Raw genomic sequence first — 15,528 nt, 5'->3', positions numbered from 1 at the left:
GCTGATATAGTACATGGGTTGTTGACACTTCTTCTCTCCTTTAACCAAGGCCGCGCTTATGGCTTGTTCGGACACTGCCAGGTATAAGTATAGCTTTTCTCCTTTTTCAGGTTTTGCCAACAGGGGTGGCTTCCCCAAGTGCTCCTTCAGCTTGATAAATGCCTCTTCACACTCTTCATCCCAAGCGAACTTTTTGCTCCCTTTTAGGATGTTGAAGAAGGGGAGGCACTTGTCAGTTGACCTCGAAATAAATCTATTAAGGGCCGCTACCCTTCCCGTTAGGCATTGCACCTCCTTCATATTCTTGGGTGGGCTCATTTCTATCAGGGCCTTTATCTTATTAGGATTAGCCTTGATGCCTCTGGAGTTGACCATGAAACCCAAGAACTTCCCCGAGGATACACCGAAAGTGCACTTGATTGGATTCAGCTTCATTCGATATTTCCTGAGTGTGTCAAACATCTCATCTAGGTCTTTGTTGAGCTCTGCGACATTCTTGGACTTCACCAGCATATTGTCAACATATACCTCCATGTTTCTCCCTATCTGGTTAGCGAACATCTTGTTGACCAACCTTTGGTAGGTAGCACCCGCGTTCTTTAACCCAAAGGGCATCACCTTGTAATAGTAGAGTCCTTTATCCGTTATAAATGACGTATGCTATTCGTCAACTGGGTTCAAAGGAATCTGGTTGTACTTGGAGTAGGCATCCATGAAGCTAAGTAATTCATGCCCAGCCGTCACATCCACCAGCTGATCTATTCTTGGGAGCAGGAAACTATCCTTAGGACAAGCCTTATTCAGGTTTGAGAAGTCAACGCAAGTCCTCCATTTTCCATTCGGTTTTGGGACTAGCACCAGATTTGATACCCATATAGGGTAAAATGACTCGCGGATGAACCCATTGGCCTTCAGCTTGTCAACCTCCTCCTTCAAGGCCGCGTACCTCTCTAGGTCCAGCGCTCGTCTTTTTTGCCTAACGGGCCTTGCCTCAAGGGAGATATTCAAATGGTGGCACATGACACTAGGATCTATTCCCACCATATCTTCGTGACTCCACGCGAATACATCTAGATTATCCTTCAAAAACCTTCTCAGCTTCTCCTTCACGTCGCTCTGAAGACTTTTTCCTACCTTCAATTTTCTCAACGGTTCCTCCATTACTTCAACCTCCTCTATTTCCTCCACAAGTCCTGCCCCTGACTCCTCCACGGTTCTGGGGTCTAGTTCCTGCGGGCTTCCTGTGGGTGCACGTAGCGCCTCGTGTATAACCATGGCCATCGGTTCTTGTGGTTTCACGGATGCGCGGATGGAGGTGTTGTACCACTCCCTCGCTTCTCACTGTTCTCATTTCATACTAGCTACTCCTCTGGGAGTTGGGAACTTGACGACCAAGTGATATATGGAAGTTATCGCTTTCAATTCTCTTAGGGATGGCCTCCCCAATACCGCATTGAAAGCTTAAACACAATCTACAACGACAAAGTTTGCCATGACTGTAGTCTGTCGGGGTTACTCCCCCATGGTGAGTGCCAATTCGATCATCCCTAGGGGTTGTATCGAGTCCCCCATGAATCCATATAAGGAAGATTTCCAGGGCTTCAAGTGACGGATGCCCAGCCCCATCTTTTCCAAGGCGGGGCGATACAGGATATTCACTGAGCTTCCATTGTCCACCAGGACCCGATGCACCCGCATATTGGCCAACTAAACTATCAATAGCATAGGGTCGTTATGGGGAAAATGCACCCCCGTGCATCCTCCTCTATGAAAGTGATCAAGTCATTTTCTCCCTTAAAGCTTTTCGGGGGTCGTTGTTCCAAACTCATGACACAGGGTGGTGGACTTCGCCTGGCTTCTCTAGCATACCTATCTCGTCCTCTCCGGGAATCTCCCCCAAACCCCGGACCTCCGAAAATAGTTCTCACTTCCCCCTGAATCTCTGGAGCTCCTCTTTGTGCCTAAGATATCACTAGTTCGTCCTCCGACTTCGGCCTTTCTCTCCTGACATATCGGCCTAGGTGCTCCCTGCAGATGAGCTCCTCAATTTCTTCCTTCAAATGAATACACTCTGCTGTGGTGTGACCAATATCCTTGTGGTATTGACAGTATCTACTGGGATCCCTCTTGGACCGGTCCTTTCTCATTGGTGGGGGCTTCTTGAAGGGAACCCGATTTTCGTTGGTGAGGTAGATATGCTCCCTGGTATCCATCAGGTTTTTATAGAAAGTGTAAGCCATTTGCCTATGGTCGCTTCCCCGTTTGGGCTTTCTCTGTTGATCATCCCTCGACCCTTCATACGCCCTCTTCTTCTTTGCTCCATTCGACCCTTCATTAGCTGGGGGCTTTGCACTGGACTCACACTTTCCCGCCTTTAAGTTCGCATGGCCATCCTCCACGCGAATGTACTTTTGCGCTCTCTCGTAGAAGTCATCTAGGTCAATGACTTCCCTTTTGAGCATATTATCCGACAATTTGCTTCCTGGACGCACCCCGACTATGATGGCCATTTTTAACTCCCTGCGGGTCAAGCTCCCCACTTTGGCTACCTCCATGTTAAACCTGTGGATGTAGCTCTTTAGACTCTCATTTTCTCCCTGTTTTACATTGGCGAGGCTGGTGCCCGACATTGTATAATCACGCACGGCGTGATGCTGTTGGAGAAATTCATCTGAAAACTGTTGCCAAGACCTAATGGATCTCAGCCGAAGTCTTTTAAACCATTTGTACGCGGGTCCTTTCAACGTGACCGTGAAACAGTGGCATCTGGCCCCGCTACTAATCCCCCTTAACTTCATCAAGTCGTTGAATGCGTCCAGATGGTATTTGGGGTTTGTGCTTCCTTCATATGGGGTCATATGAGGCTCCTTGAAGTTAGCTGGGAGTCGGATGGCTTGGATCTCTTTGGTGAAGGGTGATTCATGGTCGAACTCGTCCTCCAGATGTGGTGATGATCTTGCTCCGCAGGCTCCTCATCTCTGTATCGAGGTCTTGCCTCCTCTTCTTCAGGGAGTCTCTCAACATGGACGGATTAACATCTCCCTTTCCTTTGCCGTCCCGAGGGACAGCAGGAGGGGTAGTCCTCTTATCCGCCCTCCTCTTTTTGAGCTCTTCTCATAGATCTGAGGGCGTCCTCTTTGAGGTGACCTCGACATCGTTGCGAGAGCCAACATTGTTACTTTGCCCTGGCCCCTGAGGTGGCCTCGATGGTCCAGGATGCTCATGCGGCTTCACCCTGGGGGTATTATTGGTGGAGAGTCGAGTCCTCCCATCGTCTACCGAAACGGTAGTCTCTGCCCCCTCCTGACCTCTCTCTTTTCTCTTGGGGAGGGTCACGCTTGACTTCCCTTGTAACAGGCCATTCAGCACCTCTTGCATGTTCTCCAGGGTGGTCTCAAACCTTTGTTTCTTACAGTGCAGCTCACATATCTCCTCTTCATAGAACCGAGATTTAGAACTCGAGCTCACGGAATGGACCCGAGGATGCTTATCATGTCTACGCGTCGAGGGGCCCGGATCCTGCCGGCCGGAGTTCGGCACCTGTGGTGGTTTTGGGAGCGGGAACTCGTTGGCATCCCCTGCTGGTGCGGTGTTGCCCTTGGAGGATTCTCACCAGACGGGATGGCCGGTGATGAGGCCTCCCTATCATAGACGGTAGCTTGGTAGAACAGTAGCTTGGTACTTAATTTCCCACAGACGGCACCAAACTGTTGACGGTAAGAACTCGTCAACGATTAAAGGTTAGAAAACTAAGATTTTTATACTAAGGTTAGCTTAGAACCAGATGGAAAGAACTTGAATCCACAGAAAAACCAGAACTCTCATGGAATAAAAATCATATATCTCTTAAGTGTCTCTCCTACAATCAGTTTTCCAACCCCCCAACCTGAGGGGTTGATGCCTATTTATAGGTGGGCTCTATTGGCCCCTGATACAAGCGGGTACACTAATAGAGTAGTGGCTCAGGGCATAGTGGTGTCTATCCTGACAATGCCAGAGTGGTGGCTCAGGACATCGTACTATCGGCTCTGGTATATGGTCGGGGGTGTTCAAGTGGTGCCTCTACTCTCCGTACAAGTTCGTACTACCACTACTTCTCAGACGCAGATGGCAGGGCCACGCCTCTATCCTCCTCACGACCGTACATCCTGTGTCGGTACACGTGCCTTGTACCTACTCATACCCATCAATCCATGCTAGACACCTAAGGATTATTTAACACACCCGTTCGGTATCTTCAAGTATTCCTCATACGTATATCGAAGAGCCCCCCAGCTTTATACGTCCTGAGAAGCCAAGGCGCATGAGTGTCTCGCTGGTGGCTCCTACCCCTCGAAAAGAACTAGGGCCTCTTCAACGAGACACAAGGAGTTAGTGGCGAGACCGGACGTATACGGGAGACGTCGCCCTCTCTTAGAGAGGCTGCCCGGTTGCCTTAGGACCATGCGCGGAGACAAGGCGCATGCGAGGGGCCTCACCCTCGCATAGCGAGGCTGGCTGCGTGGGGACGAGGCGCGAGACATGAAATTGCTGTGAGATTGCCTGGTTGCCTTAGGACCATGCGCGGAGACAAGGCACATACGAGAGGCCTCACCCTCGCATAGCGAGGCTGACTACGTGGGTATGAGGCGCGAGACACGAAGGCACCGCGAGGCTGTACCCTTGCATAGCGAGGGTGCCTCGCATAGAGGTGCGGGCTTGTGCATGGGTAACCTGCCGAGGGCCCTCACATTGCAAGGATGGCTCTCTTAGCCAAACCTCTCTGATGCTATGTGATGCCCTTGTCCCTTTATGCGTGTAGAAAGTGGCTAATCGGGGCTCCCGCCCCTTCGTCCCTCTAACATGTGTCTCTTAGTTAAGGGACCTCGTAGCGTAGAGGTATGCCTGAACGACATTCACCAGGGAAGAATTCCCACATTCACATAACGGCATAGTAAAATAATCTATATATAAATTTTGGCATTATAACAGCATGGTAAAATAATCTGTATATATATAATAACTAAATAACTGAAATGAAAGGCTCGGGAAAGAGCTTACCTAAAAGGTTTTCGTAGGCTAGCGTTACGGACAGAACTTCGCCTAGATCTTCGAGGTTTAGAACTTTATAAGGGTGTTAAGAAGATTTTTGGGTAGAGTGAGAGAAAGAAAATGAGGTTTTGTGATTCAAAATGAGTTTTGGAAGAGCTATTTATAGGAAAAACTTGGGATACTATGCTAATAAAATATTTAAAATATCAAGCATAGTGGAATAATAAAATATTCACAATATTAAGCATGTGGTTTGCTAAAGTCATCATTGTATCACTACTGCATCATCATGTGGGAACCATGGGGTGGACCCCGCTGTGGGACCCATGTGGACCCTACTGTGGGACCCACTATGAATACTACCCGGTGAATAGTAAAAAATGAAAATTTCCCAATCTTCTTATATTACTTAGTCCAACATTTTTTACTCACAATTTTTTCTGAAAAAGTTTCTATAACATCCATAAATTCATTATTCTCATGTGTTAGTTAATTCAACAACCTAGAATTGTTAAAATCTCACAATAGAATACAACTATATCCCCAACGGTCAGGTTATTGTTTCCAACGGTCGGATCACTATTCACCAACGGTCATAACGACTAGTTTTTGTCCTATAAATACTTGTTCCTTCAACCATTTACTTGCACAACTTCTTCATCTCTTAACCTTCTAGATAAAACTCATCATCAAATCATGAATTTCTCTTTATTGTTCATAACTTTAGTGATTGTTTGCTTGTATTTAGCATCATTCTATGGGTATTATACTAATGAAATGCCCATGAATATTATAGTTGCGTATTCATTAGTTATTCTTCCACTTTACTTAATAGCTCTAGCATTCGATTAACATTGTAATGCACTCAAAAGTATGAATAAAAACATCTTCTCTTATTTTTCATAATTGTTATAATGCATTTGTAGAAAGAAGTAGGAGTTACAGCAGTACTTTAGGCAAGCATCGAAGCTTGAGTTAACATCTATACATACACAAGAAAATAGAATTACAGATTATTGAGGAATTTAATCAAACAGTTTATATGCACACCAAATTTTGAAAAGAACAAAATGTAATATCATCGTAAATAGAAAAATATAAGAGAAGAAATAAGCAAAAATCCATTCCCATTAAGATACAGATACATACAAAGAGAAGAAAGAAGAGAACGAATATCCTTACAGAACAAACAAATAAATTCATTTCCATACACATACAAAAAAACAAAGAGAGAGAGAGAGTGAAAGCTTACTCAATTAAGTCATTGTAGCTTCATATAAAGCTGTAAAAACTTATATTAGTAAGTGGAAATTGGTTTTCTCGGCCATCCATATATGTGTCGACCAGTGCTTTATTTCAATTGGATTGAAACAATTTTTAAGTAGTAAGAACATACCTATTTGTTGAGGATACGAAAGCTTTTCAGATGGTTTAGAGAAGTCGCGAGAATGATTGCTAGAAATCTATGAGGGTGATTGGAGAAATGGAAGAGAAAATCGGGGATGAGGAGAAATGGGAGAGAAATATTGATAGAGTCACACTGTATCTTTTTTACTTTTTTTTTAATATCAAGCTTATTACTAAATAATTAATATAATGTTTATTATTTTTAATGTAATTTAGTAACGTTTTTTAAAATGTGTTATGATCTAATGTAATTAAATAATGAAATTCTTGTAGTGACATTCCGCTGCATATAATGTAAGTGTTCTTATCATTATTTATGCTTGAATTCAATTATAGAAACATGTTCTAGGTTTTCTTATATTAATTTGTTTAATATTAGATTTACATGAAAATAAACAAGATCATGTATAAGTTTCTCCAACAGTTCGTTGTTAGTAAGTATTCCCTCTGGTACTTCCCTACGTTGGACTTGTTGGTGGCATCAGTCAAGAAATTCCTCGGGTTGTCTTGATGATAGAAGTGGAAGAGACTTGTATTATTCTGCTTCGGGTTGGACTTGAGATCAAACAAATAGTTGATCTCGTGAGGGGTTGGAATGGGACACTTTCTCGGATGGTAAAGGATATACAATGCAGATAGCATTCTATACCCGTTCGGTGTTATTTGGAATAGGGCAATTTTGAAATAGTTAGCCACCCTTCAAAAGTAATCATGAAGAGGCAGGGTGGCACCAGCCTCGATGTTATATCTTGACAAGGCGCTGAAATCACCCCCGGGGGCATTGGCGCACTGGAGGCTTGTATAAGGTAACCCCGTGAAGTCCATACTTCTTGGGGAGATTAGCAACCACCCTGTCTAATAGTTGGTTGGGTGGGGCAACATACCAAGGGATATGTTCCTTCTTGGTACAGAGCTTGACATTAGCATGAGAAAGAAAAACCTCACGAGCATCTTCCTCTACAGCTCTTGAAGCGTCCCCAATGGTCGCCCTATCACCAATGTAAGGATTTCTCTGTTTTCTACGAGCTACTTGTTTAACCCTGGCCATCCCGGTCAGAGATTTAAGAGGAGGGGAGTTTGTAGTGGCTTCTAGAGTTGGGATTTGAGTAAGAGGAGGAAGAGTGGACTGCTCGATGTCTTCATAAAGCTGAGCGAGCAGATCGTCGTCTATCAGTCTTTCACCTCCCCAGTAGTCTTGCATGAATATTTGAGAAGAAGAATGGGAAGTGAGAATTTAGTGACCAATAGAATTAGAAGATGAAGGGAAGATGAAAGGTTGCTCGAGGATAAACCTAATGATTTATCCATCCAGCTACTTTGTAAGACAAACAAGATTGAATCTACGACTAGCAATAATTAAGATCAAAAAGTGAAAATAAAAAAAAATTCAAGAAAACTTTTCATCTTCATAAAAGGCGGGAAAAACTCAGTTTTTCCGAAAGGATAAAAACCAAATTTTTACCCCAATTTTGTGCCCAAATCTACGATTCTACATCAACGAAATATGTTTATCATCTCTACATAGACTAAAAACTAGTTTGGTAGTCTCCTAATCTCAAATTTACCAACAGATTTGTCGAAGATTGGAGAAAAACTCAAGAGCACCAAATGGTTCTTGACAGTTATATCACCACTGAAATCGCAACAAAATATGTATATTTCTTGAAGAAAAATGGCTGGAAAAATGAAGGATTCAGACATGAGAACTTACTTCGAACGAAGATTGATGAAGAGATTGGTGAAGGATTGCTTGAAACGCCTTCAGACAAATTATGGTCCAAGAAAAATGTTCTGAAAACTTGGGTGATTTTGAAGAGAGAGACAATAGGAGTGAAAGTAAAAGAGAGGAAGTGACGAGGCCTTATATATTGGAATAGATAAGTGAAAAGGTAATGTTAGCAGGTACCTTTTTGAGTGTGGGGATTCGTGTAGTCATCAGTTTTCTTCTTAGAAAGTGTGTTTTCACGATTTTTTTATTTTTTCAAGAAAAAAAATACATTCGAAATGACAAGTTAAAAGTGATTGGTCGTATAAAATGGTTGTTCAAAAAAATTTATTTGATACTAGTCGCATCATAATAAACTTAGGGGCAAATGTTTTACCAGAAAACTAGCATGATGACGCACTGAGGATCTAAGATACGTGGCAACTAAATAACAATGCAACTAATAAGAGGTCTACTCAACTAATAAGAGGTCTACTCAACACTTGACCAGCTGTAACAAGCGTTTACAAATCATCGACTAGACTAGTTGTTCTTCAAAGTTCAAAACCAAATGAAAAAACTCCAAACTAATACAAAAAAAAATATCAAAATCTACATCAAAGTTAAATCATGTTCTCTTTCCTATTTCCTTCTGAATTTCTTTTTTTCTTGTTCATATTTTCAAACAAAGAATAAAAATCATATACAAAATTCAAATCATTAAATTAAATATTCATTGCGTAACTTGTAGCTAAAATTTCCCTAAAAAAATTAAAATATCCATATTTATGAAAAAGAAAATAAATCCATACCCCACTTTTGGAATTAAAATGCCAAAAACAATATGACATGTAAATTTTCCTTATGAAAAAGTACTTCAAAGTAGAATACTACTACAACCATACGTAAACCATACAAACCATACGTAGACCACTCAAGAACTCCCATACAAAGTAGAACCAGCAACAGCTTAGCAATGGTAACAGACATTAAAACAATAATAGCAATGGTACCACACGCAGAGGTATTTAAGATTTCATCACAATACACCAAATAATTCAAGACTCGTAAAAAGAAAACTAAACACATAATTATTCATCCTCGGTTTCTGACTCAGCACTCTGAAGCCAATCAATGAAGGGTTGTGCATTCTTCCAAATCTGGGACTCTTTGCTGCCTCCTTTCGATCCTTCTCCAAACCACTGCATTATGTACTCTTCCTCCAGGATGTCGACATCGTACAATGCTTTTAGAACCAGTGCAACTTCTTTCATAGAACTAGATGTCAACCTTTTGAAAAAAGCCTCGATAGCTTTAAGTAATAGCAGCTGACATCCCTCCTGAGCAGAAGCAACAGCAATGTAATTTTTATTTTTGGTCACTACCTTTGTGAACCCTTTTTCAACACCGTCAAAGAGTGCCTCAAACAAAAGAGTCATCTTCTCCTGAGCTGATTCCGGAGAAGACGCTAGAAGGGACTGCAGCTGATTGGCTGAGGCACCTTTCATTACGCTTGCTTTCAGTTCATCAAGAAGTTTCACTGGAGCAACTGAGTTTCCATTCTGAGCACTATCACTTGTTATGGTTGCTGCCTTGGTCTTTTTGTCTGGCTCATTTGTAGAGAGCATAACCATATCACTTGTTATGGTTGCTGCCTTGGTTTTTTTGTCTGGCTCATTTGTAGAGAGCATAACCATATCAGCTGTTACAGCACTCAACTGCTCTTGAATTCTCTGGCGAGCTGCCTCGAGCGATGTATCAGTTTGCCATTGAACATCGTCGTCGTCGTCAACTTCTTCCTTCTCATCAACATGGCTTTGCGGAGGTGATGAATGATCATCATCAGATCCACTTGCTTTCTTTCTGGAAGAGCTATTTTTGGCAGTGCTATCTTTTGATGATGTGCCCTTCTTCTTCACATCCTTCTTCACTTTCTTTTGCTCCTCATCAGCAGCCTCTCCTTCCTTCATTCGTTCTTTCTCAGCTCTTCTCATTGCCTTCTTGTCTTTGGATCCCTTCTTCTGTTCAGGTGGGTTCTTAAGAATGAAACTGGTAAGCTTGTCCCTCATATCCACATCAGACACGAACCCACATGCAGCACATTTCAGTTGGAGCATCTGAGTTTTTGTAATCACTATCTCAGTTTCTGGGTTTCCACAACCATAGCACTGGACATATTTCTTTATAAAATTCTCAAGAAGTCCAGCTAGCTTAGCAGTTTCATGCGCCCCGTTAACAAGAGAAGTTCCAGTTTTCTCATCAAATTTAGACTGGGCTCCAAGCTCACAACCAAAATACTTTGTAGCGTAAGATGCTGGCCTTGCCAAAGCCTTTGCAATGTCAACCATGTTGACAACATTTGTCTTGATGCCATTTCCCCTGCCCTCAATTTTCGTAATCATTTTTGGCATCTTATACCGGTAGAAGGCATCATCACTATTTGCAGCACCTATGTTCTGTAAAGCCATCTTCACTTCAACAATAGAGTTGTAATTTAAGTAAAAGTGGATGTCAGTGTCACAGCAGAGAAATGCTGGAATGTAGAGTATAAGCAGCCAAAGTCTTTTCTTCTAGGATAATGGATTGATCTTCAGCAGCCAGAAAAGGTTGCATACACTTGCAACCACACCAAGAGTATTCCTCAAATGGCCCGAGATGCATACAGCCAACAACTTTTAATAAGGACCTGTTCTTTTTTCTTGATGAAGGACAATACTCACCCAGCAACCCAATTGTTTCCAAAAAGAATATGGCCTGTTCTGACATAAAAGAAATTACAATGTTCACAACTTCACCTTGAAAAGCAGCGGATAACAGATAACCTGCAATGTTAGACACGAGAATTGTTAGGAATTAGAACTGCAAATATATAAATACTTCTGATAATTATAATTAAGGTTAAAAAAATCCACTGAAAAACTATAAATAAATTAAAGTGTACACTGGACGCGGTGCACTACATTAGGAACAACACAAAGATCACAATTGATGACTAGCAAAACAACGAAATAAGATAGTGATTAGTAACCACTAGGTAGTCTAAACAACTATGTAACTCTACAAGCTACTGCACACAAATTAAATTCTGGAAAGAACACGACTACAAATAACAAACACACATATTCCATATAAGTAAAAGTTTCTTGTTAATTTAAACACATCATTGTGCATTACAATAATGCAAGACAACAAATTATGCCCTTGATAAGAACAGAAAACGGTGAGTAATAAAAATCCCAATAGCTATTTTTCCTACTGCAAAACATTGTTTGGGACAATAAACCAAAGCTAAAAGTAAAAATAAAACTGTAGAACAGTTGACAAATAATAGCTGATTCATTGAAGTTCACTCAAATTAAACATATACAGTCTCCATTGCCAAACACAAAATACTAAAACTCAATAAGATCATATATGCATGTACATGAACAAATTTTTATCTCTAGTCATTTAAAAAAAAAAAAAGCATCACTGCCTTCACTATTATCAATTTGAAAAACAAAACCCAAGAAAACTGTTGTCCATGGTACCATACAATAAAATATAGGTATCCTATTGTTTTTCCTTTAGCTCTCATACCATCTATATTTTCAAAAATCAAAGTGAAACGCCATCACAGAAAAATAAACCAGAGAGAAATATCAAGATAAATTTAAAATTTGGTTCAGGTAAGCATTTGACGAACACGCAATACAACATTTTATTCTTAAAAAAATAACAAAAACCCTAACATCGGCGATTAAATAAATTGAGTTAATAAACAAAATCGGAACAAAAATAATACATTGTAAGGTTCAAAACAAAATAAATTCTAAGAAAATAGATGAGCGAAAGCAAAAAAAAAACGATACTTATAAACGATTACAGATGTGTTAAAAACTATAAGAAGTTGAAATTTAAAATAAAAGAGAGCTAGGGTTACCTGTAATTGTAATGACGGGAGACGAGAATTAGGGTTTCGACTCGATCTACGGCGAAGGATAGAGCAATAGAGAAAGATGAAGAGAAGGAATGAAAAATATATGAGCTGTGCTCTGAGAGGCGGCCAAGGTGTCTCTTATATATGCGTAGGGTTGGAGCGTGGAGGAGGACAAATGCAATTTTAAAAGGAAAAGGATATTTTCCAAGGAAGAAACAGCGTGTTCTATTTCAAATTCACAAAATACTTTTTATACCTAATAATAGAATAAAATGAGCCACAAAAAATAGTCACTTATAATTTAAAAAAAAGAAACAAATAAAGTACAAGAGTTACAAAATAGAAAATTTTACACAGCTTTTTTCACTTATTAATAGTGTTTTGGTTTTATATATTACAAAAATATTCGACCTAGTAAAATTTTTGTTTTTGAATTTTTTAAACACAAAATTAGAAATTTTTTTTTTATTTTTTTATTTTTAAAAAATCAAAATATGTTTGATAACTATTTTTATTTTTTGTTTTTAAAAAAAATAATAATAAACGTGTATGATAACTTTTATTTTTATTTTTTGTTTAACAATATGATATGTTAATTTGAAGAAGAAAAAGAAAAAAAATTAAAAACTGTTTAAAAAAAATTTGAGAATGAAAAAATTCTATTTTCAAAATTTTAATTAAAATTTAAAAAATAATAATAAATAAAAATAATTACCAAACACATTTTATGTTTAATTGTCAAATTTTTAATTAATTAAATAAAAAATTATTTTTTAAGTGTTACCAAACAACACAATTATTTGTCATCATTACATTTTTTATCTTTTCTTTTAATGAGAAAATACGAGTTTCACACATGTGTTTATCATAATACTCGATCGGTTTTTATATTTTATTAAATGATAATTTAGATTATGTATTTTGCAAAATGTATCAAAATAATACTCTGAACTCAATTTCAATCAAAATATTTTTCAATATGATATAATTTATTTAGTAGGTTAAACTTACACTAATAGTTACTATTACTAAAACACATTCCTTTAGTCAATTACTAAGAATATTTTTCATTATTTTTCTCAAGTAAAAACTTTGCAAAACTAAGTTGTAAGTAATCTAGTTTAGAAATTTATATTTTAATAACTACAGCTCTAATGATCTTCAAATTTTGTAAAACTAAACTTGGCTATTCCAAGAAGTTGCTTGCAAAAATTCATTTAAAATTAATCATTTTTACTTTGTGAAACTATTTTCAAAATCCCTATAACAAAACTGCCTAGAGAAAAACCAACATTTTTAGTGAACTTTGGAAGTTCATAAATTCTTTTGGTTTGCTATTTAGGTTTGAAATTTATTAGGCCTATACCAAGATATGTGAACGTTATACCTACAAAAAAAATTAGGTTATTTGAACCAATTTTACTTAATAAAACGGATTTCCAAACTTGGCTGCCCATAAGCTGTTTGAGCTACCAAATTTTTTTATTTAGCTTTAAAACTCCATAACTCTCAGCCTTTCCATTATTTTTCTTTGAAATTTTCATGTTGATTTACCAATATCAAAATAAGGTTCATTCCAAAAATCAGCTAAAAAATCAATTATTTACTCATGAAAAATGTAACTCAAAATCAACTGTTTCTCCAATTTTTTATAAACAATTTTCCAGATTACACATAAATTTTGCAAAATTCATAACTTAGTCATTTTAATTTTTTTTTTTGCATGTTTCTCAACGTTATTAACATCTATACATCTAAAACTTAATCATACAAACAAGAAAATCGAGAATTAGATTAATATATAATTTGCATGACCCCTTGGTAGTCAAGGCTTAAACATTTTTCTTGCAAAAACATAGTTTTGTCTATGGAATGTTGGATTCCAACCCTAACCATTATCCAAACACTATTGCATGCATGATCAGCTAGTGAATAAACATTATTACAGGCCCAGTATATAATTTAAGCACATCAAATAAATTAAACACAGCAGAATTAACAAAATTTTTTAATAAAAACTCATGGGAGGTGACCATATACCTCTTGATGACTTTGGTTGTGATCTAGGAGACTTCTAGCTCTTCAAACCTTTTCTTAGCCTTTTCTCTACATTTATATACTCCCCAAAATACAACAAATCGGTTTACACCAACATGCAAACTTATCTAAGAGCAAAAACCCAAACTTTGACAAAGTAGAGTTAAGACTTTTACCTTTGATAGTCTAGCTTTTTCTCTAACTTCAAACCAAAACTCAAGTGACCTATGAAGAAAGAGGATGAGGTATGAATATCTATGTGGGAATTGATGAAAAATTCTAAGAGGGGCACATGGGGTACTCGGCCAAGCTAGAGAGAAGGAAGAGGATTTGAGACAAAATGAATTCTTGAGAGAGAAACTTATGTGAAAATGAAGACTTGTTGACTTATTACTATTTATACCAACTCTAAAAACATGTAAAATGACCATAAAACCCTCCCCTATTTGCCACCCATTTTAACCCCACTTACCATTTCATTAATTTCTTAATTAATCTAACTTAAGCTAATTAATCTTAGTCTAATGGTAATTTTCCCCAAAAAGTTACTATTGTGGTCATTTTTTCTTACTTATCCTAATTGAAATTTTAACCTAGGGTAATTCAATTAAATAGATCTTGCTATTTAATTTAAGTGGTCACACTCCAATATTTGTTACTCAAAAATAATTTAATTAACCAAAATGCCATTTTTTGGCTAAAATGTGTATTTTTCACAAAAATGCATTTTTAGAGATTTTTTTTCTTACAAAATCAAACTTTTTGACTTTAATATATATTTCCAATAAATTTTATATCCATATTATTTTTTTCATAATTATTCAACATAATTTTATCCGAGATTTTACCCGGTTGGGGTTTTTGTGTCGGTCTGAGATTGAAATTTCTAATTTGGCTACAATCACACATCACACTTTAATGGCTATCATGAACAACATGATTTTGGCTTTCATAAGCCTATATTATTAATCAAAATAACATTCATATAAGTTTTCACTGGCTCGAACCGATTACTAGTAGGTGCCCGAAACACGGGGCGTCACAATACCTACAATTTACAGAAGTTTCGTCCCCGAAACTCAAAACAGACGAGGGTACCACTCCTTCATCTTGGCTTATGTCTCCCAAGTTGCTTTTTCAATGTCGTAGTTACACCATTGTACTTTAACCAGGGGCACCGTCTTATTCCTCAACACTTTGTCTTTCCAGTCCATAATCACTGCCAGCTTCTCCTCATAAGTTAGTTGAGAGTCCATGCTTAGTCGTTCGTAGCTAAGGACATGTGTCTGATCATTCACATAATTTATCAACAACAACACGTGAAACACATCGTGCACTTGAGATAGGGCTAGCAGAAGAGCTAGCTGATACGCTATTTCCCTGATTTTCTCAAAAATCTCAAAAGGTCCTATTGTCCATATTTTCCACC

The 15,528-nt window shown here is 38.4% G+C and overlaps 1 protein-coding gene across 2 annotated transcripts; it reads right to left on the bottom strand.

Moving 5' to 3' along the window:
* Positions 1 to 8,960: 8,960 nt before the first annotated feature.
* Positions 8,961 to 14,402, bottom strand: LOC133818568 (eukaryotic translation initiation factor 5-like). 2 transcript variants are annotated; one of them, XM_062251515.1, is made up of 2 exons: positions 14,103 to 14,402; positions 8,961 to 10,965 (listed from the first exon to the last, which is right to left on the bottom strand). In XM_062251515.1, exon 2 carries the CDS (start codon positions 10,609 to 10,611, stop codon positions 9,235 to 9,237), a length of 1,377 nt encoding a protein of 458 aa, XP_062107499.1. In that variant the 5' UTR covers positions 10,612 to 10,965; positions 14,103 to 14,402; the 3' UTR covers positions 8,961 to 9,234. The 2 variants fall into 2 exon arrangements, with proteins under 2 accessions (XP_062107499.1, XP_062107498.1); XM_062251514.1 differs by lacking the exon at positions 14,103 to 14,402 and adding an exon at positions 12,066 to 12,232.
* Positions 14,403 to 15,528: the final 1,126 nt, after the last annotated feature.

The sequence above is a fragment of the Humulus lupulus genome, chromosome 2 (genome assembly GCF_963169125.1).
Source record: "Humulus lupulus chromosome 2, drHumLupu1.1, whole genome shotgun sequence".
NCBI lineage: Eukaryota > Viridiplantae > Streptophyta > Magnoliopsida > Rosales > Cannabaceae > Humulus > Humulus lupulus.
The sequence above is the reverse complement of the archived record's forward strand: the minus strand, read 5'-3'. Positions and strand labels throughout refer to the sequence as shown.

Coding starts and splice junctions, on each gene's coding strand:
- LOC133818568 (XM_062251515.1), bottom strand. CDS start 10,611: ATGGCTTTACAGAACATAGGTGCTGCAAATAGTGATGATGCCTTCTAC.